The sequence below is a fragment of the Cenococcum geophilum genome (genome assembly GCF_001692895.1).
Source record: "Cenococcum geophilum 1.58 unplaced genomic scaffold K441scaffold_31, whole genome shotgun sequence".
Classification (NCBI taxonomy): domain Eukaryota; kingdom Fungi; phylum Ascomycota; class Dothideomycetes; order Gloniales; family Gloniaceae; genus Cenococcum; species Cenococcum geophilum.
Window position 1 is genome coordinate 169,989 of NW_027137589.1, and position 24,882 is coordinate 194,870.

The 24,882-nt window shown below is 48.5% G+C and overlaps 6 protein-coding genes across 6 annotated transcripts; 3 read left to right on the plus strand and 3 right to left on the minus strand.

The window, feature by feature from the left end:
- Positions 1-2,590: 2,590 nt before the first annotated feature.
- On the minus strand, positions 2,591-11,225 carry K441DRAFT_639509 (uncharacterized protein; the record flags this gene model as incomplete). Its single annotated transcript, XM_067646581.1, has 18 exons — positions 2,591-3,293; positions 3,401-3,523; positions 3,578-3,660; positions 3,725-3,849; positions 3,914-4,111; positions 4,156-4,444; positions 4,494-5,430; positions 5,483-5,972; positions 6,024-6,555; positions 6,606-7,841; positions 7,892-8,143; positions 8,190-8,672; positions 8,718-8,814; positions 8,876-9,028; positions 9,076-9,501; positions 9,551-9,861; positions 9,912-10,606; positions 10,664-11,225. The coding sequence occupies 18 exons, from the start codon at positions 11,223-11,225 to the stop codon at positions 2,807-2,809; spliced, it is 7,479 nt and encodes a 2,492-aa protein (XP_067502077.1). The 3' UTR covers positions 2,591-2,806.
- A 345-nt stretch (positions 11,226-11,570) lies between these two features.
- Positions 11,571-12,640, plus strand: K441DRAFT_662654 (uncharacterized protein). The gene is made up of 2 exons (XM_067649075.1): positions 11,571-11,993; positions 12,060-12,640. Exons 1-2 carry the CDS (start codon positions 11,715-11,717, stop codon positions 12,138-12,140), a joined length of 360 nt encoding a protein of 119 aa, XP_067502078.1. The 5' UTR covers positions 11,571-11,714; the 3' UTR covers positions 12,141-12,640.
- On the minus strand, positions 12,551-13,392 carry K441DRAFT_706559 (cytidine deaminase-like protein; the record flags this gene model as incomplete). Its single annotated transcript, XM_067653670.1, has 5 exons — positions 12,551-12,639; positions 12,696-12,787; positions 12,843-13,051; positions 13,175-13,279; positions 13,336-13,392. The coding sequence occupies 5 exons, from the start codon at positions 13,390-13,392 to the stop codon at positions 12,551-12,553; spliced, it is 552 nt and encodes a 183-aa protein (XP_067502079.1).
- Positions 13,393-13,792: 400 nt separating this feature from the next.
- Positions 13,793-15,210, plus strand: K441DRAFT_662657 (golgi apparatus membrane protein-like protein TVP18). Its single transcript, XM_067649076.1, has 4 exons — positions 13,793-13,993; positions 14,049-14,064; positions 14,320-14,412; positions 14,472-15,210. Exons 1-4 carry the CDS (start codon positions 13,957-13,959, stop codon positions 14,770-14,772), a joined length of 447 nt encoding a protein of 148 aa, XP_067502080.1. The 5' UTR covers positions 13,793-13,956; the 3' UTR covers positions 14,773-15,210.
- A 776-nt stretch (positions 15,211-15,986) lies between these two features.
- K441DRAFT_662658 (uncharacterized protein) lies at positions 15,987-19,866 on the plus strand. The gene is made up of 2 exons (XM_067649077.1): positions 15,987-17,251; positions 17,308-19,866. The coding sequence occupies exons 1-2, from the start codon at positions 16,297-16,299 to the stop codon at positions 19,425-19,427; spliced, it is 3,075 nt and encodes a 1,024-aa protein (XP_067502081.1). The 5' UTR covers positions 15,987-16,296; the 3' UTR covers positions 19,428-19,866.
- Positions 19,867-20,045: 179 nt separating this feature from the next.
- Positions 20,046-22,179, minus strand: K441DRAFT_697652 (uncharacterized protein; the record flags this gene model as incomplete). Its single annotated transcript, XM_067652997.1, has 3 exons — positions 20,046-21,004; positions 21,060-21,953; positions 22,017-22,179. 3 exons carry the CDS (start codon positions 22,177-22,179, stop codon positions 20,046-20,048), a joined length of 2,016 nt encoding a protein of 671 aa, XP_067502082.1.
- Between the last annotated feature and the right edge of the window lie 2,703 nt (positions 22,180-24,882).

Sequence of the window (24,882 nt, forward strand, 5' to 3'; positions counted from 1 at the left end):
GGCATTTGCAGGAGCCAAAGAAGAGCTTATCCACACCCTCTCAGATCCCTTGCATTCCATTGCCGCATACACTTATTCTCGCTTTGCTAGACGCGCATAGCTAACTTGGGAACTTGTTTGCTGTTTTTAAGAAACCCCCGCGCTGGAACTTTCATGCTGTTGCTCTTTATCTTTTTATGAAGGGTTGGCTGGATATCTTGGTGTATGAAGTACGTATGAAGGCGAGCGAGCAGGTGAGCAGTGATGATTGTAATGTGTTGTGGCTATGGTCCTGGTTGTGGGGGTCGGGCCGGATTTATCGATATCATGGGCTGGAGCCGCTTTTTAGCTCCCCACACAAGTTGGGAAGAGGAGGCGCTCATGAGTCGAGACCCTCTTTTCAGTGCTGCTTTTTTGCATGCTTGCATTGGTGGTTAGATCTGAGTTATAGACCATGTTCTACATCATTTTATTAATTCGTTTTACGCTACGCTTGCTATGTGCACAATGTTTTCTCCCTGATGCATTGCCGCCTTAACTTCACACAATTCCAAGTGAGTACAGGCCCCGAGGTAAAGGCACTGCTAACAGCTTGAAGGCGAATAATTTAACATGCCGGTGACGACATAAATCCTATCTCCAACCTTTCGCTGAATATAAGAAATTACTCTGGCTAGTTTTGACTCGGCTTACCTATACTAAAGCCTCCCTAAAGAGATGCCAATCATCTCTTACAATGCCATATGCGGCCCTAAATATCCCCATACGACGTCTTTCAAGGTCTCTAAATTATTTGGGGAGATCTTTGGCTTATCACTTGTTGAAAATGTTTACTATGACGACAACATGTTCATCTATTTACCGCCCTTAATTAGTCTATTTAACGATTAAAACTAGTAAAACTCTATACCGCTACCTAATATAAGTATATAAAGCGTGATGAATTATAAAGTCTTAACTAATATTAAATTATTTTAGACCTTTAGCTGAAGGGGCGATACTAGCCTAATTATAGTAGGAATGTCTTAGTAAAACACTCGATAGATAAAACCCGACGCTTTAACCGAATTCTGCTAAATTCTACTAGCTTAATTAACTTTTGTCAAGTTCTACTAGATTAATTGAATTCTACCAAAGTCAGTCAAAGACTGCGTGCGTACGTACGTACGTATCGACCGCTAAGACTCCTAACTATTTAATTATAAGATTCTCGCGTTATTCCTTTCTCTTCTTTACGCAACATCTTATCCTTTACAAGAGCTATACTCCTAGATTTAGATAGAATTTATATTATTCCTTTAAATCTACCCCGAAGCCTCTTCGCGCCCTTATAAAGACTAACCAAGCAGCCTCAATAAAAACCTTAACCTATAGCCAAAACCTAGTGGGAAAAAAGGTCTTATTTAGGAAAGAGAAGATCGTCTGCCGGTAGAATTAATCGCGTACGGTTTATATAAGCTGTAGCTCTTAAGGTAAGCCGTAGCTTAAGAGATTACGTAGGATCTAAGAGCCATAGCTCTTGAACTAGCTGAAGCTTTAGATCTAAGCCGTAGCTCTTGGCGAGCCGTAGCTCTATAAGAGATAACTGTATACGATTAAGTCTTAGCAGCTCTTTGGCTGCTAGCTGGATAGCCTCCGAATTGGAGCCGGCTTAATTATATAGGACTAAGGTAAGCCGTAGCTCTTGAGATAAGCCGTAGCTTTAGAAGCTAGCCGTTAGTTCGTTAGATAGCTATTAAATATCAATCGGATAGCCTCTAGGGTAGCTGCATCTTTTTAAGAGCGTTTAACCTTCTACGACTGTTGGTGGGACCTGCTTTAAGCGCAGCGATCCGCGGTTAGCCTAGAGTATTGCTAGCTTGATCGCGTACGATCCCCCTTCTGCTAGAAAGCCTTCGGATAGCAATCGAATCACCTTCGGGTCGCCATCGGGGCAGAGCTGCACCGCTGCACTGCCGATTGTATGCAGATTGCCAATCGCCTCGGGAGGTGATCGCGTACGATCCGGATAGCCCCCGGCCCTTAGCCGGGTAGCCACTATCTCCCTTCTTCTCCTGATCCGTATTCCAATAAACCGTTATGCGGACGCGATCTGCTAGGCTTCTGCTGGTATACCTACTTTATCGCAGTAAACACGATCGGCCTAGGTAAAAAATAGAGGATCGTAAAATTGCTTGAGGGTGGAGCCCTCGGCTTACTGCCGGCTACCACCCGGAAGGGTATAGGATCGGTTCGAATATAAGGCATAATGCTCAGGTGTACGGTAGGGAGCAGGTAAGCCGAGCATAAGTCACAGGAGAGTCGATGGAAGAGAAGGTGATATGGTAAAGAGTATGGCAATAGCCTCGTACAGAGACGAACTGATGAGGAAAGCAAGAGGGCTGCAAGCCCGAGGTGCTTATAAGGAGGTGCTAAGCCTAGCCTTCGGCTAGGCCTTCGGCTAGGCCTTGGCTACCCCTAAGCAGCCCTCGGGTGATACACCTAAGTAAGGGATAAAATAACCCTTATAAGAAAAAACTATTAAAAAAGACTTATTAGACTTTTACTAGTAGAAAGATGGGTATGCGTAAGTTTTGAAGTGCGGCGCTACCTTTTAGTAAGGTCGTATATACGGTGAAAGTTTTTAAATGTATATATGCACTGGGCATAGACCACTATAACAGACTATTTTATAAATGCTTATCATCTAATCCTCGGAATTCCCCACAACACCACCCTAACCTCTTAACACTCAAAATGAGAAAATCTTACCCCGGCTTCCACTTTCACAATTTTACACATCGACCACTCTGCCACCTTTCCCCCACAACCCTGCTCTCCTAGCACATCAGAAAAAAGCACACCACCCAATATACATCGCCGCCAAATTCTGCGGATCCCTCGCCATCGCTATCAACGCCTCCACATACCCCTCCACACTAAGCGGTACGCTCTCCCCCTTCAACAACCCCCCCACCTTCCCTCTCACCGCCTCCAGCACCTCCTTCGGCGTCTCCGGCACGCCCTCAATCCGCGTCTTGCGCTTCTTGCCTAGGAAGTCCGCCGTTGGATCGTACAGGAACGTTTCAAGGATAGTCATGAGGGTGTCTTCGTGCGCGCGGAGCTGCTGGTAGGTCAGCTCGGCGGCGGCGCGGAAGGCGCCTTCGATGCCAGTGGGACCCATGGCGTCAACCATGTTGTGGGTTAGGCGGAAAGGGACAAGTTCGGGTTTCTCGAACGTCAGGCCTTTGTCGAAGAGGCAGTTGAAGTCGACGTGGAAGATGCCGCCGTTGCCTTCTTCTAGGAGCACGTTTTCGCCGTGCCGGTCGCCAAGGCTAAGAAAATGGTTGGTTATTGGGTTTTGGAGAGAAGGGTGAAAGGGTAGGTAAGATGGAAAGGGTGGAAATGGGGATTAGATTGAAGGGAATCCGAGTTCGCTTACCCGAGAACGTGTCCAACGATGGACATGACGGCGCAAGAACGTGTATAGCGGAGTCGGGCGGCAAACCAGGCCTCTGGTTCAGGAAAACTCTCGATAAACCATTCGTACAGAACAGGGGAGAATCTTGAAAAACGTTAGTGACAGGGTACTGCAAGAATGGTGGTAGGATTGCTCTACTTCTTGAGGATTGTCTCAGTAAAGATGGTTACCTTGCTTGGGTCAGAGCAGGCTTCAGTGAGTAGGATGCGTAGCTCTGTGTACTGTGATTGGATCACGTTAGCCAACAGTGCCAGAACTATTCAATAGGCGAGGAGTTAGACTCACATCAATGTTTACGTTCTTCTGTCGGTACAATCTGATAATGATGTCTCGCATGGGTTTCAAGCCTTCTACCCACTCAATCGTACCACACTCCTCATTTAGAGGTGTGACTCCATATGTCTTGATATCTATAGAGCACGTATTAGCATTGTAATATGAATCTCAAGCATTTTAAACTGAGGAACTACTCACACAGTTGTCGCTTGCTTGATTCAATATCCCTTTGCAGAGCCCGATTGATCATAGCATTGAACTCCATAAGGCGTTGATCTTTTCGTAGATCATCCTTCGGTTTGCAAAGCAATCCATATTTGCGCCCGTCGGATCCCCTCACGGTTAATTTGCGTGGTTTTTGCAAGGAGCTCAATACAAGGACATCGTCGTCAAACGCTACCTCGTTTTAGCACACACTAGGAATTGACTAGTGAACTTACAAGATATTGTGACAGCATCATGCGGGAAAGGGTTATGGCTTCTAATTGCGCGCGAGTCATGGCCTGCTGGTAGAGTGGCAATCATTGTTGCCTCAATTGGAACAACAAGAGCGCATGGCGCGAGCTTGGGGCTAAAACCGAGGTCCTTGAAGAGACTGACATGTGCTGGCCTAGCATCAACGGGAACTTCACACGCTGCGAGGAGCCCATCTGAAAGTCGCTGCCCATGAGTGATTAGAGCTCTAAGGTCAGGATATGTAGCATCCCCTTTGTTGCGTTTGGTGAGGTCCTAGGCTAAGTTAGTGAAACCAATCCTTCTATCAATTTACGATACTCACTTTCAACTTTAGCAACAATTGTGTCCCTCGGCTCGCTCGGTCGTGGGCTGTGGACTTTGGCACTGCCAAAAGGCTCCACAGAGCCTGTTGGGGGTATTTAGATGCTACTTTGATTATGATAGCGGACAAGACGTCGTAAACGCTCTTGTTAGGGTGGCTAATTCGAGTAATGATCTGCGGAAAGGCAGTGTACCAAGTATAAGCAGGTAACCGCTCCGTCATGTACTTCCGTAGATGTCTGTGGATTGCCTCGAGATACTTAGATCTCTGTGCGGCTAAGTTTGGCTCAACATTCGGTCGCTGATTAGCGGTATGGACTTCCATGCCAAGATCCAACCAAAGCGTCAAAACTTTCGGAACCGTTTGGTAGTAATACTTAGATCCGTAGACCATTGACCGAGTGTAATTCTCAATTACTAGCTTCGCAGTTTCGCCGCAAAGAAAGGACATGCTTTGTTTATTTCGCGGCAAGGACTTCTCTGATTCCAGAACCTTATTGTAGTGACGGCCAAGGTAGTAATGGCCTTTGTCCCATCTCGCAAACGCAGTAACTCCAGTGCTATACTTGTCTTTGAGAAGGTGTGACTTTGTTTGGCCGGCTCTGTCCAACCATTTAGCAAGAAGGAGGTGAGCCCTTGCTGTGAGCTTGTTGTGTGACTGCTGTTGGTCCACCGTTACGTTCATCGAGTTCTCCAATGGTCCAATATCGAACGATTCAAAAGCATTACTAGTGATTGCACCTTCGAGGTTCTGGATAGCCTTTCTGTGGTGGCCATCCTTCCATAAGAGTCGAGAATGCTCAATCTTCGCTGCATCGTCCCCGAGTTGCGCGGCATGGAGAACTGAGTTGAAAGCTGTAGTAGTGAAATTTGCTTTCCGAGCCAGTCTTGCGCTCGTAAGCCATGCGGAAGCGACATCAAGCTTCGTAAAACCGAGACTGTGCTGTATCAGAAGCTGTACAAAGAAGGGGAGATTGAAGTTATACAGACCTGGAGAGCTGCATAGTAGCACGCCGGATACCTAGAAGGTACTGCTTGTCTGATGTATAAGCTCCTAGCACATCTAGTCGTCGATCTAGATTTCCCAGGATTGCATCTCGGTCTGCCGTCGCATTATCTGATATGCCACTGATAGCCTCAATTTCGTACAAAACATGCAACTTGAGGAGCTGATCGTGGCATGCCTGTAGAGATGAGGTTACAGTGGGTGAAAGGCCTCGAGCCACGCCTTCGCGAAGAGCAGCTATTGTTTTGGTGAATTCGTCTTTCTCCTTTTTGCGCAAGGCCAGCAAGGCTCTTCCTATTCCTACGTTGAACTCTTGCGAGACCTGAGAGAGTTCGTCGGAGGGAGATGCGAGAATTTTCTCTAACTTTTGCCACTTTCCTGTTACCCAAGCAGCTTCTGCAGCAAAAGGCAGTGCTTTAGGAGTGCAAGAGCTCGAAGAATTGTGAAATCCCTCAACATAGTTAAGCAGAGAATCTTTTACACCCAAGTTAACACCTATCCATATGGCCAAGAATTATTACTCACCATACTGGCCCGACTCTTTCAAGCAAGTGAGGAGATCTATCTGAACTTCGGGATCATCAGGCTTTTCTGCTAAAGCCAACTCATACCAACTTTGAGCCGCAGTCCATCTTCCGGCTTTACGATGTTCCAAAACCTGCTGATCTGGGTCCAGAACATGTAAGTGGGCGGATATACCTTCAATGCTGTCTGGTTCATCGATTTGAGCGTAGATGTATTGTAGGTGTTGGAAGAGAGTATCTTGCTGAAAGACTGCTTTGGAAACTTCAGCTTTCTCGCGTTCCTGACGAATATATTGCTCCCAGTGGAAAAGGGCGCGTGCGTAGGAGCCGCACTCCACTGCACGACGTGATATTACTTCGGCCGGGATACCCTGTAATATACGTTCGACACTGCTGATCTGGGCAATACCCTTGATCTCGTCAATCTCGCATATTCCCCTACCAGTTCTGCTAGCCATTGATCGTGCTTCAGCAACTGCCTTTCGTTTCTCCTGCAACCATCTTGAAAGATAGTCGAGGACCTGAAACACGTTCTGCGGAATAATTAGAAGCGTGCGGAGACAAAGATCTCACACTGACTCACCTCGCTACACTGCTTGAGATTTTCTGCTCCTACATGATCTCCTTCTTGTATTTCAGATTCTAAGACGGTGAGTAGTTCCTGACCGACCTCTGCAGTTTCCTGGTCATCTCCGCTCACAATAACATTCAAAGCCGCAAAGCGTAAAATAAAGCTAGCTATGGACAGATCGTGTCCCCGGATGATCCTGGCAAGCGCACGAAAAATCTTTTGCGCATTGTCACCCTTTCCTCTTTGTAACAGATCGAATACGAAAGTCCGCAGCCAGTTACCATGATTTGAATTTGCCGAGAAAAGTGGGTAGGTTTGCAGTTCAGGTATAGAAGGCATGCCGCTTTTAAATATGTATTTGGATTTTAAAAAAGGCGTCAAAGTGTTTCTGACTGACTCCGATATCTCACTCCAACGCTGGTATGTCGGGTCAGATTGAGAACTCCTTGGCAGGTGTATATCGATCCCACTGAATCCACAGAATTTAAGCAGTTCTTGCATTACATATGCCAGATACCCTTGAGCCTTAGCGCTTGTTGCGGAATGAAAGACCTTGACCAATATGCGCTCCAAGAGGAACGCCGTGAAGTTAACCACTTCATTGCTCATTTCAAAATTGGATAAGACGAGCATATCGCGTTTCTCTCGAACAGCTTCAACTCTATGAGGATCGAGACAGCCAATAAGTCCCAAACACCGAGCACACAGTAGGGTGATGGCTGGGTGATCTTCTGTAAAACGGACACAGGCGTCTAGTATAGATCGAGTGAGTTGAGAGAGAACCCGAGTTGGCTTTTGACTGATTGCCGAGTCATGTAGAAAGCGTTGGTTTGTTTCTAGAAATGGAATAAGCTCCTTCAATGCTTGTGCCACAACCGCCGCATTTTCATCTGCGCATCGCCGACTGAAGGTGTCGAAATGATTCCCTAATTCGACTTTTAACCTAAAGCGTGAAATTTCACCATCATACTTCGACATTAGAGGAATCGATGCAAGAGATGGTAGGAAGTCGATTCTTTCCCGGAGCAAACTACTATGAGTCTTGATCAAACTGCCAACGGTATCGTGGGCTTTCAACTGAGTCTCTTCGCTAAATGAACCCCAGTTCTGTGCTATAATAGCAAAGGTTTGGTCGACTAGGGATTCAATATCTACCTCGTTCACTACAGTTAGTAGAGCGGCCCATACCGAAAATGTTTGATCGCATAGCTGATCATCTTCCATGGCTGACTGTAGACAAGCTCGAATCTGAGGAAGTTGAGCGCCATTGTTCGTAAGATTGGGATGAAAAGACGTACCTGGGGGAGAGCGATGCTAACATGAACTTTGGCTAAATTGATCATTTCTTCAATCGCGCCCACATATCGTCTCCGTTCTGTAACAGGATGCGTTTCGTGAGGATCGTCAAATACTTCAGAGAGATGAGCTATAATGCCAAGGACATGTAATTCAAAAAATGTCACAAGAGTCTTCGATTTCTTCGAAGCGGTCTTAGAGTGCCCATTTTTTATTTCTGCCAACATTGCAAGTGACTGGAAAGCTTGATATATCTGTATTGATTAGTGGCTATACTGAGAGAGATAACGGGGAACAGACTTGAGGCTTCTTAGTCGAATCTTCCTCCGCGGCGGCTTTCAGCAACTCGCAGGCAACCAGAACTGGTTCTAGCTTGATCCAGCTGGAGAGATCATTCCCATTCTCTTGAAATGCAGGAGCAATCTCAACTAAAATGTCCATTGCGGTCTTTTCAATATCATTAGACGGCTGACGTAGGAGCAGGGCTAGAATGGCCGCGAGGTTTTTGCGAGGTTGCATGCAAATATCCTGAACCGAAGTACCGCGTGCCAATGCAATCCGCTGTAGTGTTTCTTTCTTTTTTGTTAGTACTAGGTAGGGCAAAGTTTCTGTCTGCGTATTCAAGAGCATCTGATTGACACTCAAACCAAGTAGCTCTGATAGCTGCTGAGCTTTTTGCGGCCGGGTTTGCAAATCCTTTGTGACTGTTACTCCGATGCTCCTCCAAAATGGTTTTATTAGGTCCCCAGGATATTTGTCCAAAGCTTTCGCCAGGCATTCAAGCTCATAAGAGTTAGTAAAGTGCGATGTAGGAAACCGAGAACTTACCTCGTTATAAGCTATACCGCATAGCAGAGGATTGGTGTGACCTAAATACTCGATAAGGTCGATTAAAATAATGTTGAGCTCATCCTCTCCGCACACACTAGCGACTGTGTTAGCACCGCTGCCAGTGAAACATTGATGTAGAGAGGGATCTGGCTTGCCGTGCAGCTTGACCGTATGCCAAAATCAAAGTCTCCTGTTCTGGTAATAGGCTTCTCCTTGCGAGACTTCTGAAAAATTCCAGCGCTGCTACCCGATTCTTCCGCCTGATTACTTTTGGAACATCATTCCTTAAGAAGACTGCTAGCGCCCGTCTATACGATCGTTAGTGCATATTTCAGGAAGAAAGGCTTCGACCTACCCTGCAGCAATCCGAAGCTCTCTCAGAGAGCTACATAAAGATTGGAGGCACCATTTCCCGAGAGAAGAATTTGCTAAATCAAGATGTTCGGCGTCGGATATGTGATTGAATATACGACGAATAGCCAGAGTGATGAGAATCCGAGGCTTTGATGTTTTAACTACTGGAGTTTCGATAAGCGCCGCTACTGATGCGATGATCTCTTTCCAGTCCTCTCCATGGTGATTGACGTTCCAATATGGTGGTATATGCTGGTCTAAGATTCGCAGAGGGTTATCACATATCTTACACGAGAGATTGTCAGGTTCGTCATGACTCCCATTGGTACCTACCAAACATTGAGAGCCAGCGCAAGCAACTCTTCCCAGTGATTTCTCTGAGAGCAAGGCGCATCTTGCACCTTCGGAAAGCGCCACATAAGATTTTCTATTTATCGTTAGGTTCGGATCAGATGAGCAATATCGTGAATACCTACGCTGCTACCTCATGCAAGCCAGATAAATCTGTCTTTGGGTGGCCTAGAAGCCGACTGGTCACTTCGGTGACATAATAGTCGTACAATTTGCCATTGTCATCTCGAGCTAGATCACAATGGAGTCTCTGCCTCTTCTGAGGTCTATCCTGATCCGGTAGATTATTCTGCTGGAAAATTTTGAGCATCTTTGAGGCAGCCAACTCCAGCTCTTCATTACCGAAAATCTTTGACTCTTCTGAGCAAAGAGAATTTCGCAAGATCTTCACCTCTTCAGGCCAATCATCTGGACCAGTCCATAGACAAACAGCAAGCTAAATATATTTAGTAAATTTACCTGCCCAACAGGCATTTTTCTACTTACCTGTAGCTTTTTTTCTAGGCTGTTGATCCAAGTCGGACTGCGGCATATTCGAATGATAGTTGGCAGAAGGTTCTCTTTGACAAGAGCCCCGAGGTCCTCCACAGGAGCGTCTTGTAGTGAATTATGATCGGCTGGTAGCTGTAGAAGCGATTGAATGTGCATCAAGGACCATGCTAACTTGTTCTGGGCGGACTGGCACAGTGAGGATAAGCAACATGATAGGAGAAGGTCAGATAGGCCCTGCGATAGAGTAACTGCAGCACTCTGTGATGGAATGAAAGAGCGGTTGGACTTGGAAGTCTGGATGCAGACAGCAGCCAATGTCCGAATATATGCAAGCTCAATATTCTCATAGCACGGAAGTCGCTGGTTTTGCTTTTTCAATCGCTTGAAGCACCGCCATAGAACTGAACAATTGTCTATCGCCCGTCTAAGATTGTTCTCAAAAGATAAATTGGGTAAACCCCGCTTTATAAATTTCCCCGAGGTCCCTACGACGATTTCAATGAGACTGAAAGCAATGCAAATAGCTTGGGTAGGCAAGGAAACGATAGTTTGAGAGCCCTGCGGAAGTGCAACTAGTTGTTGGCTTTCTGGCCAAACATTAGAAATGCCATTAGATGGAGGCAGAGCAACTTTGAAGTTCGAGCAGGACAATTGGAAAGTGGTTGTAGCATCAAGCCCACTTAAGATGCCTAGAAATATTGTTAATATATCTAGGTAGAGTCGAAGCAAAAGATCCCATGACATACCATCAATACAGGACTGGTAAAGCTGAATCAGCAAGACAGCATACTGCCATAAATCCGAGGTGCGCTGAAGAATCTGGACACAGCTCAAGAGCAGATCTTGCAGATTTTCTTGGATTGCATCAAAATTTCGATAACCCATCAAAGTAAGAAGCTTAGGAAGAAGCCAAAGAAATAGTTTTGGCCGAGTAATGCCATTACCCTCGTCAATTTTAGTGTTTAATAGTAACTCCGGCCTGCGCTGGATCGTAAGTTTGATGACAGAGATACTATCGATGGCCTGGGGGATGAGTAAATCTTGAGCAAAGGGGTTTTCCTGGAGTAGAACATCCAGTCCGGCCTCAGCAACTACATAGATGAGCTGTGCATTAACCTGGGAGTTTGGCTCATCAATACTGGGATCGCTCAAATACTCGTGCAATAGCTGCCCGAAAGCTGCCTTGGTCCCAGGCTCCTTCTGAGCGTTGGCATTTGAATGATTGTTGACAATTTGAGCGGCGATAGTGGATGGGGGGACACCTCCATTGGCTAGAGGGATGGTGGACTCCCCGCCTCTGCGGGCCATATTTGCTGTTTTAACGGCTTAACCATGCCATGGCGAATTGCAAGCCCCGGATAATCAATTCCGATGTGAAGTAATGCAATTTTCAAACAGTTTGAGAAATTTTCATGCCTTCAGCTTCAAAAATGCGGTAGGCTACAACAAACTTATGTCGGGGGTTTACTCTGTAGTGTAGGATCTGTAGTATCTACCAAACAGTTTCTTTTTCGTGGTGATGAAGGCCTTTGAATGATCCTTGAACGATTGTAGTGTGGGAACTCCTAGGTTTGGGTGGCGTTGACAGTGTGTATGAGAAGCGCGCGTTCAAAGAACACGCGTGGGGTTGTGACTTCTCGAGGTCGCCAAGACATCTAATTGCCCGCATCTCACCACCGAGAGGGCGACAGAGCCATCTTTGTACACACCCGCCAAGGGCGCCGCATTTCTCCCCTTTTGAACCTCACAATTGAGTTCTGTGAGATTTATATACCAATTATCCGGGCCTTGTCCAAGATGCCGGGTCCAACTTTCCAATCCAAATCGTTCACCAAATCCTCCGCAACGAATGCGAATAGCTTCGCAGCCCGCTACCGCGGCTCCCTCAACAAGCATCCTTTCCTGTTATTTGGGTTACCCTTTATCACTACAATGGTCGCCGGTAGTTTCTTCCTCACACCCGCTACGGCTCTCCGTTACGAACGACACGATCGCAAGGTTAAGCAGATATCTAGAGAGGAGGCAATGGGACTTGGAAAGGACAGAAGAAAGATAGACATGAGGGAAGAATATTACGTGAGTGCGCCGAGATGTAATGTATGGATGGCTTTGACCGAGTGGACTCTAATTTTCTTTTCCCAGAGACTTGCAACGAAGGATATTGACGACTGGGAACAAAAGCGGGTGAAACGGCTACCCGGAGAACACGAGGGCATATTGTAGGGGTAAAACAGGTGCAAAGCATTGCATTGGGCGCGGGGCTAGCAAGGGATGGAGGATGGGACTTGTATGGCGCTTATTGGTTGCACTCAAACAATTTTATTCTCTGCTTCTCTTAATGCCCTGTTCAATTCATATTGGAATCTCCACTATACCAGCGTTGGCACACTCCAGTGATCAGTCGGAAGCATCTAAATCTATAGCTATGGGAATGTGTAAGTTGCAGCGTTCCGCTTTCCTAGTTTTGTTTCATCGTGGATGAATTTTGTTAGTATGAAAATCGTGGCAAAGTCTCCCAGCGAAAAAACATGTAATATCAATGTAAGAATTCAACTCTCTAACGTATGTAGTTTGGATATCTGGGTCTACTTCCCTCATTTTGGCCTAGGTGGTAATTTACCGTCAATATTTTCTCACTGCATCAAAGTTTTCGGATTGCCTAGGTCGAGTGGTAATATCTCGGTCTTCAACTCTCTTGTCTTTTTTTGCTTTGGTTCAGGTGCTATAAATCAAATTAGTTATCAAAGGTTGTGTGGGGAATGAGGTGATTGGGCTTGCCTTTTTCATTCTCCTGAACGTAAAACTTCCTCAGCAGTATAATAGCTTCTTCTCTGTATATACCCCCAACGACTGGGTATGGCTTGTCTACACTGAGGCTGTGACTGATTAGAACATTACTAAATAAAACAGCAAAGAATAACTTACTCCTCATGTACTGTAAGTACGCCGCCTGTGCCTCCAAACCGCTCATTCCAGCATCCAAAGTACACAGCCCTGATTCCATATTGCCGCAGGGCCGAAGCACACATTACGCATGGCTCAACGGTAACGTAAAGGTCAGTTTCATTTAGCACGCTTATAGGGTGCTCAGCCAGGATTTGAGCTAAGGCGATGAACTCGGCATGACGCGTGCCCTAAAAATTATCAGATCAACGACATATTCGGTAGCCAGTTCACAAAGACGGACCGCAACAGTGAACAACGACCAATTCAGTAGTCAGTTCACAGAGTTGGACAGTTTGATAGGAACATCATACATTCAAAGACTTATTCGTGTCGTTCATTCCCCTACCAATGATCTCTCCGTCTTTGACGAAAACACACCCTACCGGAGTCTCATCGCTGGCAAGGGCTAACTCTGCCTAATCATGCATCAAATCTGTACTCTCTGCTAAACAAATTACCATAGAAGGATTACCATTTTGATCGCTTCGCGCATGAAGCGCTCATGATGTTTCTTTTCTTGGCCGTTCATAGCTGCAAAATGGAAATCGGATCTACATTCGCTTGGCAAAGGGTTGAGTCTTCAGTTCGACCACGAAATCTTTTCTAGAACCAGTCAGAACAAGTTGAAAACTGCAGCTGATTCATATCCGTAACGTGACATGCAGTATATCCATCAGAATTTGGTTGACGAAAAGAGCGAGTTTCACCCAAAAATAAGTTGATGATGGTGATGATAGTGGCTCCTACCACTGACGACCGGACCCTTGATTTCACCAACCGACTACGGCAAGAGCCGCGAGTGTGAGACGTGGACTTTCGTATGCTCATCGAGGCAACAAGAATTCATTGAACTGCATCGCCACAATCTCCAGCATAGAAATACTCATCAGCCTCTTCAACCACTTGTTATTGTGGCCTGAAATCCAACGCCATCCCACCACCGACACATCCGCCCAGCAGCGCAGAGGAACTGCCATCAACAAAGTTGGCTGAAGGTCAATAACAGCTCAAACATTGCTCAAACACCGCTCAACTGCCACCTGTACACCCGATCCAGCTGTAGAATCGCTGTGCAGCAGTACCAGAAGACATAATGACGCTTGCTGAGGAGTTCAGATCACGAAATTTCAGTAGGTAACTTTGCGGCTTAGGGCTGAGAACTGCCGCTGACCTTATCAACTTCAGGTATATATGGACAATGGTCAGTAACAACCTCACCTTCTTTCCCATTTCGGTCCTACAAAAGAATTGCAAATTGTCTCTCGGATTGGAAATGCGCTGAATATGCGAAAATTCTACTCCGTTGCTATTAGTAACGGCATAGAGAATGTGCGGGACAAGATGTCGGATCAGCTCATGGTGGAAATTCCGGGTCCACAAACATGCTCTAAAGCCAACTCTGAACACACAGACAACTTACGGGAATGGTCGTGATGATGTTCTGACTTTGTTTCAGGACCGGAGTCCTCTGCATAATTCTATGCTTCGCTCTCGGAATCGCCAATATCTTCCATCTTCACTGGATCATCCTATTCAGTGTGATATGTTTGTGAGTGTCCATGATCCAAACCTGAGTATTTACCGGGGAAGAAGCTGAATAAATACCAGAGTGTGCTCTTTCATCCTCATCTTCGTTGAAATTCCGCTGCTCCTCCGCATCTGCCCGACGTCATCCTCGTTCGATGCCTTTATTCGCAGATTCGAAACCAACTACATGCGCGCGGCTATCTACTTCGTTATGGCCTTGATACAGTTCCTAGGCATCATTGTAGCCCGAACAAGTCTCATCGCTGCAGCCATCGTCCTCTTCATTGCCTCAATTTTCTATGCGCTTGCCGGTATCAAGGGACAAAGCTTCGTGGGTAGCAAGACACTGGGTGGACGAGGAGTTGCGCAGATGATCGTTTGAGACTGCCCTCGAGTTTTTCGCTCAACGTTGATGAAGAGCAGGAAAGAGCGGGGAGGTCTACAACTCAGGCATAAATGTCTCTACTGGGCCTAAGTTGAAGGGCAGGAGTGCTAGCCGCTGTACTTGGCTTGAGCATATTTGGAGTGTGACAAACCAGTTTTTGCACCGTCTTTTGAAGGGAATATTTTTTGGTGGGCTTTACTTCTCGGGAAAGCTATTTCACTGTATCATCAGCTGGGCGTTATCCGGATTACGGTCTCCGCAATGTTCAAAAGCAGTCGTAAGGAGGACATGATATCTCGATAGGTCAGGAATGTCGATTAATTCGATCCAACGTCATCATCTCACGCGATGCCCTTATTGCTCAAGCAATACGGGTATTGTATATGTAATAGAATTCTACATAAAAGGCCGTTTTTGAGCCTGAAATACGGGTCAGAGCCGGATTGCTTGCGTGAAGGGCTAAGTGATTTGCTAAAGCCTAGAGAGAGCAAGGGACCCTCTGCGGAAAAGCTAGGGTAGAGATGAAGACGGGAGAAGGGAATTCACGCATGGTCAAAGGTTTCCTCAACCTGGTATGGTTAGGGCGAAAGCGCATGTTCGTTCAGCAGGAAGCATCGCGATGGGACTGGCTGGCTCCTGCGTCAAAGGACCTTGTTCAGGAACCACTTGATCCGTCACGGGATGTATGGCGCGGGGAAGTGGCGTAGGCCGGCTCAGCAGCGAGCCAGGTGCATCGCAGAAGTTTTCAATATCGCGGTGATTTCGTGCTCGGCAAGGGCGAGGCAGAAGGCATCGTGCAGCAAAGTCGCTGCGTGGTCTTCCTCTAGAGGCAGTTCCGACAGCGTCATGAGAGAATTACGGCGACCATGGGCGATTTCCGTTGCATTCAGGTTTCCCTCCGGCGCCTTTCGCACTGGCCCAGCAGCCAACAGCGGCCAAGTTTGCGCCATCGATCGTTTCGGACATCCTGGCCAAGCAATGCAAAGCGTTACAGTGGGCCCAGCACATCATTGAAAACCATGACACAGCTCGACTGATCTAATACACCTGCACCACAACGACATATAACACCCGCGAACACCTCCAGTTTGAGCCCTATATCACTACACCACCGCCCACAATCTTCAAACTCCCCCGTAACATTCACTACCCCAAGAATTGGTGAGTGCATTCTGCCGCGTCGACACAGCCCGTCAGCTTCATCTTGCGGTCAAGCCCAGCTGCTGTGATTGGTCCGTGTAGCTTTGCCCCCAAGGTGGAGCTTCCTGCATAACAGTTGACGTCCTGCAGCTGGGAAACGCTTCCAAACACATTCCAGAGCTGCGTTTATTCCCCCTCCACTCCCCGCTACACTATTCGCCCGATCGCTCTGTTGCATCAGGGCCCTGGCTTATCTCACCTGAGCTACTTAAAGGCTTTTCAAGGCTTTGACCGGCTGAAGCTGACTCTTTCTGTCCGACTTTAGTTATCTAATCTACAATTCCTTGATTTCGATAAATTACTGCACACATACTGCACACAATGGCTGCTCCAACTATACCTCCGAGACCTGCTCGTACTCAAAATCTTCCAACGAGCTCCGCGAACATGGACATCCCCAAGATTCCTCCGCGCCCGAAACGTAGCATGGAGCGCTCAGTCTCACCCAACCGCGACTCCTTCGCTCGATCGCCTTTAAACGATCCCTCATTTCTGCACAATGGCTTCCATCACCAGAAAGAGGACTTCCTAGGTTCCAACCTTCCTCAACGCCCTCCCAGCGTTAGTCTGCCATCCATTGGCCAGGAGGGCAGCGAGTACGCAAATCTGCAGGACTTCAGCGACGAGAGCTCCCCGAAACAAACCAAGAATGTGGCCGGTGATCTGCCGCTCTACGCTCCAACAGCTTCAGTGCCAATCTCCACAGCAAAAAGCAGGATCGCTACTGTAACATGTACCGATTCTTCTCAAGCTGCTGCTGCTGGCATTGGGAAGCTGTTGGTTGATGCCGATGAGAAAGCAGGCACCGCCAGTTCCGCGAGATCGGGATCCTCGGCCGGCACCCACACCCGACCCCAATCCATATACAAAGATGACGAGGAGCATGGAATTCCCGAGATTGGTGTTCGGGTCCCAATGTATCCCAATGCTGGTGACGTCCAGGCTCCGACGCCCTCGCCAATGACTCAAGCACCCTCCACTGGAGTAGGTTTCTTCAATAATGGAAGTCAGACATCTGTACGTCACCATGGACGTACCAAGAGTGGTCGGGAAATTTTCCACGGACCTCCTGGCAGCTACGGCATGCATGGTCATGGAGTCGGCCCTCGTAACGAATTCCAGAAGACATGGTACGAGAAACACCCCGACGACTTCGCGAGGGAAAAACAAGGAGAATACGGACGTGCAGTTCACGAAAATCGAAAGGATTATCATTGGGTTGGAGATGACCTCAGCAAGCTAGTCCACGAATCAGCTAGCAGAGGCATTGGAATGGGTACGCTGTTGATGGCGAGTCCGCCAATCTTTGGCTAAACTAACCAAATCATTTAGGTACCTCGCGCGAGGCAATTGGCACGCCTGATGAAAATATTGGTTATATGGCGTCTGAGGAGTATGCGTCTCGCATGGCATCCCCGCGCCCTTCATCCGCGCGTCCTCCTTCGATTCATGCGAAAGACCGAACGAGCAGCGCTGATGGTGAGGGTACTCCTAAAGTCGCTGCCTCAGAACATGCAGTAGAAAGTGAAGCGGAGGACGACGTCATTCACATTGACCCCCCATCTCATCGTGTTAGCAAGATTGGTGGCGGTGGCTACGACCCACCAAAGGAAGACCTCGGCCCAGAGGGCGGAAACACTGAAGAAGAGGGAGGTTGGGTCACCGAGCGCGGCTATGGCGCACCCATCCTCGCTTCGGATGAGATGGCAAAACACCCAGAAGCGGAGTATATGCAGCCCGCCGTCTCGCCCGAGCTTGAACGTAGGGGTAGTGGTGAATACACTCTCAACGACTCCGAGGGCCTCCCAGCCTACATCGCTGGCCGCAAGAGCGTCAGCAGAGGCTCAAGTAGGGCTAATAGTATTCACGGTGGTACTCCATCCCTATCGAGATTCGCTAGCTCCGATGACAATGACCGAATCGGCACCCCTCTCGACAACGTCAAGGAATATGAGCCTCTTTTCCCAGAAGACGAAGAGGAACACGAGAAACACGAACGTCCTCTGACAGCAGCGGACAAACTGAAGCGTCCAGACCTAGCCCGTCACCACTTCCCTAGCCAAGACGTGTGGGAAGATACCCCCAGCAGCCTGCAACTGCAGACAACTGTCGAATCGCCACAGGCACCCGAAGAACCGCGCACGCCCAAAGACCAGGGCTCGGCGCAGGCCTTCGAGAACCCGAAAGCGGAAGCGCAGCGCAAGCAAGAAAAAGCCGACGACGCCAAAACCAGCTTCCTTCCAGAACCCCCAAAACGCTTCGCCAAGCCGCACCCCAACCCCGACGTCGCCGACGACGTCACCTCCACGCGTCGGCCCGNCATGGCGCACCGCTTCCCAAGCCACGACATCTGGGAAGACACAGCCGAGTCGCTGCAGCTCGTCACGACAGTCAGCGGGCCACAGACGGACGAGACCGCCGCCTTCGCCGACGACGCCTCGCCCATCGCCGCAGGGGCAGCCGCAGGAGCAGCAGCAGCAAGCAAGCCCACGATCCTCGCGCGCCCCGCGCGGCCCGCGGCCGCGACGAAAGACGTCTCGCCCACGGAGAAAAAACTCCCCGTCATCCCGGTCCGTCCCAAACCGGCCATCCCCGCCCGTCCCACCCGCCCCCTCGCCAAGTCCCCCTCCAACGACAAAGAATCCTCCGCCTCCGCCCCGCCCAGTACCACCACCTCGGACGGCGCGAGCGATATATCTGCCAAGTCTAAACCTAGCATCCCTGCCCGCCCGACTATTGGCGGTGCGGGTGGTGGCAAGCTCGCAGCGCTGAAGGCTGGCTTCATGAGCGATCTGAACTCGCGGCTGCAGCTGGGGCCGCAGGTTCCCAAGGCGCAGGAGCCGGTGCGGGAAGTCGAGGCTGAGCCGGTCGAGCGCGCACCGTTGGCGGATGCGAGGAGGGGCCGCGCGAAGGGACCGCAGAGGCGGAAGCCTGCTGCTGGTGGTGCTGGTGCTGGAGAGAACGAGGGAGATGCGGAGGGGAAGAAGGGGGTCGAGCTGTCGTTCGTGGCGCCGTGCACGCTGTGGGAGATCCAGGAAGGGGGTGCAATAGACGTACCCGCTGCGGAGATGGCGAAGGTGCTGCGGGAGGTGGTTGGGGGGGTTGATTTGCCGCGGTCGTCCGCCGAGCCCATTGCTGCTGCTGCTTCGACCAAAGAGGCGGAAGCTGAGCCCGAGCCAGCTTTGTCGGGGCCATCGTCGACTTCTACGGCGGCGGTGCAGACGGAGCAGCAGGACGTTGTGGTTGAGAATACGGACAGGAGTATGGAGAAGATGACGGCGTTTCTAGGCGCGTGCGCCCCGGAGGAGGGGACCGTGGCTGTGAAGGATGGGGTTGAGCATCTTGGCGCGGCAGACACGACGAGGGCGAAGGGGATTGAGACGGCCAGTGATGGCGGCGTGAGGGCGTCCGAGGAGACGAAGGAGGAGGCTTCCGCCGCTGCGGCGGAGTAGAACGACGTGGCTTGGTGTGGTGTGGAGTGGATGCGCTCAAGGGGGATAGGTCTCCGAGGGGGTTGATCGATGGGGAGATTGGGGAGAGCATGGGATCGGGGGTTTTTAGTTGGCTTTTAATGAACCTCACCTTTAGATTTCTGGCTTATGTGTTTTAATTCTACTTTTTTTTAGTGATGGGGTTTCACTGTGGGGCTAGGGGAGATGGGAAGGGAGGCTTCTTCTTTTACTTTTGGTTATTATGACTCCGAAAAGAGTAACGGGGATAGGGCTGGAGATTGCATATTTGGGACTTCTTGAGCTAGAATGACCGACACGAGATCAATTCAGTTTGACTGGTAGTCCGGGGGCGCGAGCGTCTAGGCTACTGGCTGTGTTCTTTGTGAAATAGGAGTGTATAACAATGAATACACTATGGTATTGCTACTGGGAAGCCCACGCTAGAAATATTAATGTACTCCGCCCAACCCGCTCCCAATGCCCAAACGCCAGAGGAAAAATCGAAGGCCAGGCGATCTTTCCACACCAAAACCCTGATCCAACAAAACAAAAGCGCCACGGGATTACCCTTAGATGGTGAAAAGAAATGCAGAATTTTATCAGTCGTGACGGGAAGGATCATAGCTGCTTCTCAAGCCAGTCCTGCATAGTCACGCCGCTCTGAAAATGCGCAGCAATGTGCTCAACCCTTTCCGCCCAGCTCCCAAGATCAGATTTGCAAAAGCCACACCACAAGATGCCAGCGCGGAACTCGGACTGATCGACATCCTTGCCCCATGACTTGAGTACTTTGCTGGCCCGACCCGTGCTAAACTTCCCCTTGCGCAAGTGTACCTGCTCAACATGTTGCTTCAGATGGTCCTTCCTCGAGAAAGTGCGGGCATCCACGGATTTCTCTAGGCACGCTTCCACGCTGTGCTTTGCGAGATGGGCGGCGGACGGCGAGTCGAGGTGGCAGAAGGCACAGCTGTCCTGCCACAGTGCCGAGTTCTCAGGCATGCAGGTCCATTTTGTCGCGGCAACGTGCGTGGCCTCGTGCCTCTTCCACTCGTAGCGGTCCTTGAGCGGCTTGCGGCAGAATAAGCAACGGAAGGTCTTTTTATCCTTCGGAGTCTCGGCTTGAATGGGCTCACAGAGAGCATGCGGCTTGTCGAGCTTGGCCGAGGTCTTGAGCGATGGAGGGGGTAGCCTCTTACCCTTCCTTCCGGGCTTCGAATTCAGATCATAGTATGGGACTGGAGGCCCTAAGTCTTGGCCGGGGGAGCTCGAGATCGTGGTGCTCGATGCAGATGGAGTCCCCACTTCTGCAGAGTATGAGAGCGAAGAAGATGTGAATTCTTCATCAAGACATGAAACGAAGTCGCCAGCTTCGAGACATCCTAGTTCGCTTATCTGAGTTGTGGTATGCCGCGATCTATATTCTTCGGCGCAGAGCCGCTGGACATCAGTAGATTTGTCTGGTAGTATGTTCGCCTTTCTGGATTGTTTTATAGGACTTGGGGAATGATTGTGAGACTGGTTGTTGTACCGCCCGACTGATAGAGGTATCGAGGAGTTGGAAATCTCCATATCGGTCACTGGGTTAAGCTATTTAGCACATCGTAAGATAAAGGTTCTTGGTTCCTAGCTTACTCTTAGCTTTTCTACGAGCTCTTAGATTGGTAAAACAGGTCCTGACTTGTTGGAGTGTCAAGCCAGTGTCCTTTGCGAGAGCAATTTCGTCATCCTGGCTAGGATATGGCCAATCCGGATGGGCATCAAACCATAGTTTAATTGGCACACTGGCTTTTCTTTTGTTCGGTAGAGAGGCAGAGCGCGCGGTGACTCTTGTTGTCCTGCCATTGAACGTTGTTGGAGTTTCGGCCTTGGGTGAATTTTGGGTTTGCTTAGTTGTAAATATCAATCCTTTGGTGGCTTCCGGTGTCTCCTGCAGATACGACTCGTCTTGCACGATTTCGAAGCTACTGTCAATACTGAAAGTATCGCTCGTAGAATGACTTTGAGCGTGTGGAAAAACAGAGGATTCAAACGTCTCTGTTGTTATGGGAGAGGCACCCGATCTGTAACCTATTATCTGAGCAGCTTCATCTTGATAGTCCAAGTATGAACCATAGAGCTCCAGATCTTCCATCCGAACAAACATGCTGGCGTTTTTTTCAAGATCCCTTGGCTTTTTCTGAGGGCTGGAGTCTTGAAAGCCATCCAGAGAAGCATCTTCAAATTGCAGCTCGCTCTGCTCGGCCCACACATTCGCGATATGCAGCGGCAATTCATCGTTGTCATAATGGTAAAAAGAATCGCTCTTTGAACTATCGTAGTCCTTGGATTCAGCAAAAGGGAAGAGTGCAGGTGTCTTTTCCAGTACCAGTGGTTTCTCCAGCTCAGATCGTGGCGGGCTAGCAACACAACAGGAGTTCAGCCGTCCAGATTCTTTGTAAGGCACCTCTAAAGCACTGTCGAACCGTTTTGGGCCAATATTGACGAGATCTTCGCCAATACAAGCGTCGCGGAATGTACTATTGAAATCTACCCAGTGTTGGCCATTGACATTCTACTTGGTAGCATATTCGTTGATATATTTCGGCTTACCCTTATTTCTATTATGGATCTCATTTGAATAGAGAAGTTCGTAATTTGGAAGGCTGGAATGAAGGTTGGAGGTTGTATTGTCGGCAAGGCTGAGCTTTGAGCCTGCGCAACCCATCTCGCCCTCTTCGCCCATCTCGTCAACCTCAACGATAAAGTCGAACATTCTGCTATTAGAAGCTAAAAACAAGCGCGAAACTTTTTGAAAGAATAGAATAACTCTCTGGAGTAGTTTTAAGAGCTTAGATATTCCAAATGAGCTTCAAGGCGGTTTATGGCACATCCATTAGCATCGACGTCACGTGACTTCAATCGAATATGGTTGCCAGGACACGTCCCACGCAATAGAAAGTCTGGCACCATTATGCGTCAAATCGTGTCTTTGATGCAAGCATGCCCCTTCACCACTCTAAATGGGATGTCCAATCATCGTCAGGAGTCACTCAAACTCTTGGGATCACTTAGGTCCAACCCATGCATCTTCTCCTAATGCCACGCCTAGAACGAATCATGCAACCAAGCCGTATCTATTTTGCGGCACATTGGGCTCACCCTAACTATATTTTTTTCTCGTATTATTACGTACAGGCATACTGTACTAAATTATCCCCTTTTTACAAATTTAGGAAACGAAGAAGAAAGGACAAAGCTCTACGCTAACATGCGGATCGTTAGTACCCCCTAACGAAAAATTTGACCCGAGTTTATGATTAATAAGCCGATTAATTAACCCAAAGCTTTAATTTAGAGCCTTATTGTATAGAGCTTAATTAACATATACTAGTAGGTATGGATGTTTCGTAAATCCTATACCTCCGTCGTGCTTCGCAGTAGGGGGTAACTTTGGGCAGAGCCTTGGGCAGAGCTTTAATAGAGCCTTATGTAGAGCTTTGGTAGAGCCTCGTGTAGAGCTTTCGTGCGGAGCTTCATGCAGAGCCTTGCGCAGAGCCACGTGCAGACGTACAGACATGCAGACGTGCAGACGTGCAGCCGTTTGTTCTGGCGATTAATTGCAGAGACATTTGTAGAGACGATTGTATAGGCAATTGTATAGGCGTTTATGTGGGCAATTAATTGATTAATCAATTATATGGACGTTTGTAGAGTCGTGCGTAAAGCCGTGCATAGAGCTATTTATAGAGCCGTTCGTAGAGACGTTCGTACGGGCGTTTAGTTGATTGATTGATTGATTGTATAAGCGTTTATATAGGCAATTAATCAATTAATTGACTAATTATATAGGCGTTCGTATGGGCGATCGTGCAGACATTTGTGGAGCCGTTTATAGAGCCGTTTGTGTAGACGATTATAGAGCCTTCTTAGTATATTAGTGCTGCATGTTAGTAGAGCTTTAGAGCTCCGTATTAAGCGTTAAGTAGAGTTTCGAGTAAAGCTTTGAGCTCAAGGGGGAGACCCCCTTGGACCCCCCCTGCGCACTAAGTGCTCTATTTACCGCGTAGGCAGAGTTCTTGCAGAGGCTTTGGTAGAGCGTTTGATAGAGCTTTTGTAGAGCTTTATATAGAGGTTCGTGTAGAGCTTTTGTAGAGCTTTTGCAGAGCTTTTATAGAGCTTTTATAGAGCTCTGTGTAGAGCTTCGGTAGAGCTTTGTGTAGAGCTTCGGTAGGGCTTCGTGTAGAGCTTCGGTAGAGCTTCGTGTAGAGCCTTGTGCAGAGCCACATGCAGGCGTTCGCACGGGTGATTAACTGCAGAGACGTTTGTAGAGACGATTGTATAGGCAATTGCATGGACGTTTAATTGGTCGTTCGTATGGGCGTATGATTGATCGATTGTATGGGTGTTTGATTGATTGATTAATTGTATGGGCGTTCGTACGGGCAATTGTGCAGACGTTCGTAGAGCCGTTTGTAGAGCCGTTCGTGTAGACGATTATAGAGCCTTCCTAGTATATCAGTGCTGCGTGTTGGTAGAGCTTTAGAGCTCCGTATTAAGCTTCGAGTAGAGCTTCGAGTAGAGCTTTAAGCTCAAGGGGGAGACCCCCTTGGACCCCCCCTGCGCACTATGTGCTCTATTTACTGCGTGGGCAGAGCTCTTGCAGAGGCTTTGGTAGAGGCCTTGGTAGAGCTTTAGTAGAGCTTTTGCAGAGCTTCGTAGAGCTTCGAGCAGAGCTTTGTATAGGTGTTCGTGTAGGCGTTCGTACAGACGTTTGTAGAGACAATCGTACAGACGTTCGTACGGACGATTGTATGGGCGATTGTAGACGTTTGTAGAGACGTTTATACGGGCGTCTGATTGATTGTATAGGTGTTTGATCAATCGATCGTATGAACGTTCGTACGGGCAATCGTGTAGACGTTTGTAGAGCCGTTCGTAGAGCCGTTCATAGAGACAATTGTACGGCGATTGACCGTATGGGCGGTTATACGGCCGATTGCAGAACCTTCCTAGTATATTAGTGCTGCGTGTTATAGAGCTTTAGAGCTCCGTATAGGGCTTCGAGTAAAGCTTCGAGCAGAGCTTCAAAGGGGAGACCCCCTTAGACCCCTGCGCATAGCGTGCTCCATTTACTGCATGGCCAGTACACTAGGTGGGCAGAGGTGCTGCAAAGCCTTTGGCAGAACCTTTGGCAGAGCCTTTGGCAGAGCTTTTGGTAGAGCTTTTGGTAGAGCTTTTGGTAGAGCTTTGGGTAGAGCTTTGGGTAGAGCTTTGGGTAGAGCTTTGGGTAGAGCTTTGGGTAGAGCTTTTGGTAGAGCTTTTGGTAGAGCTTTCGCAGAGCTTCGTACGGAGCTTTTGTGCAGAGCGTTTGTAGAGATCAATGTTTTGAAGTTCGTCACGTGAATTCTGCCATAATTTACCACCCGCAAGTTTTTTTCTAACCAATCAGAAGCTGTTTCCCAACCAATCAGAAGTT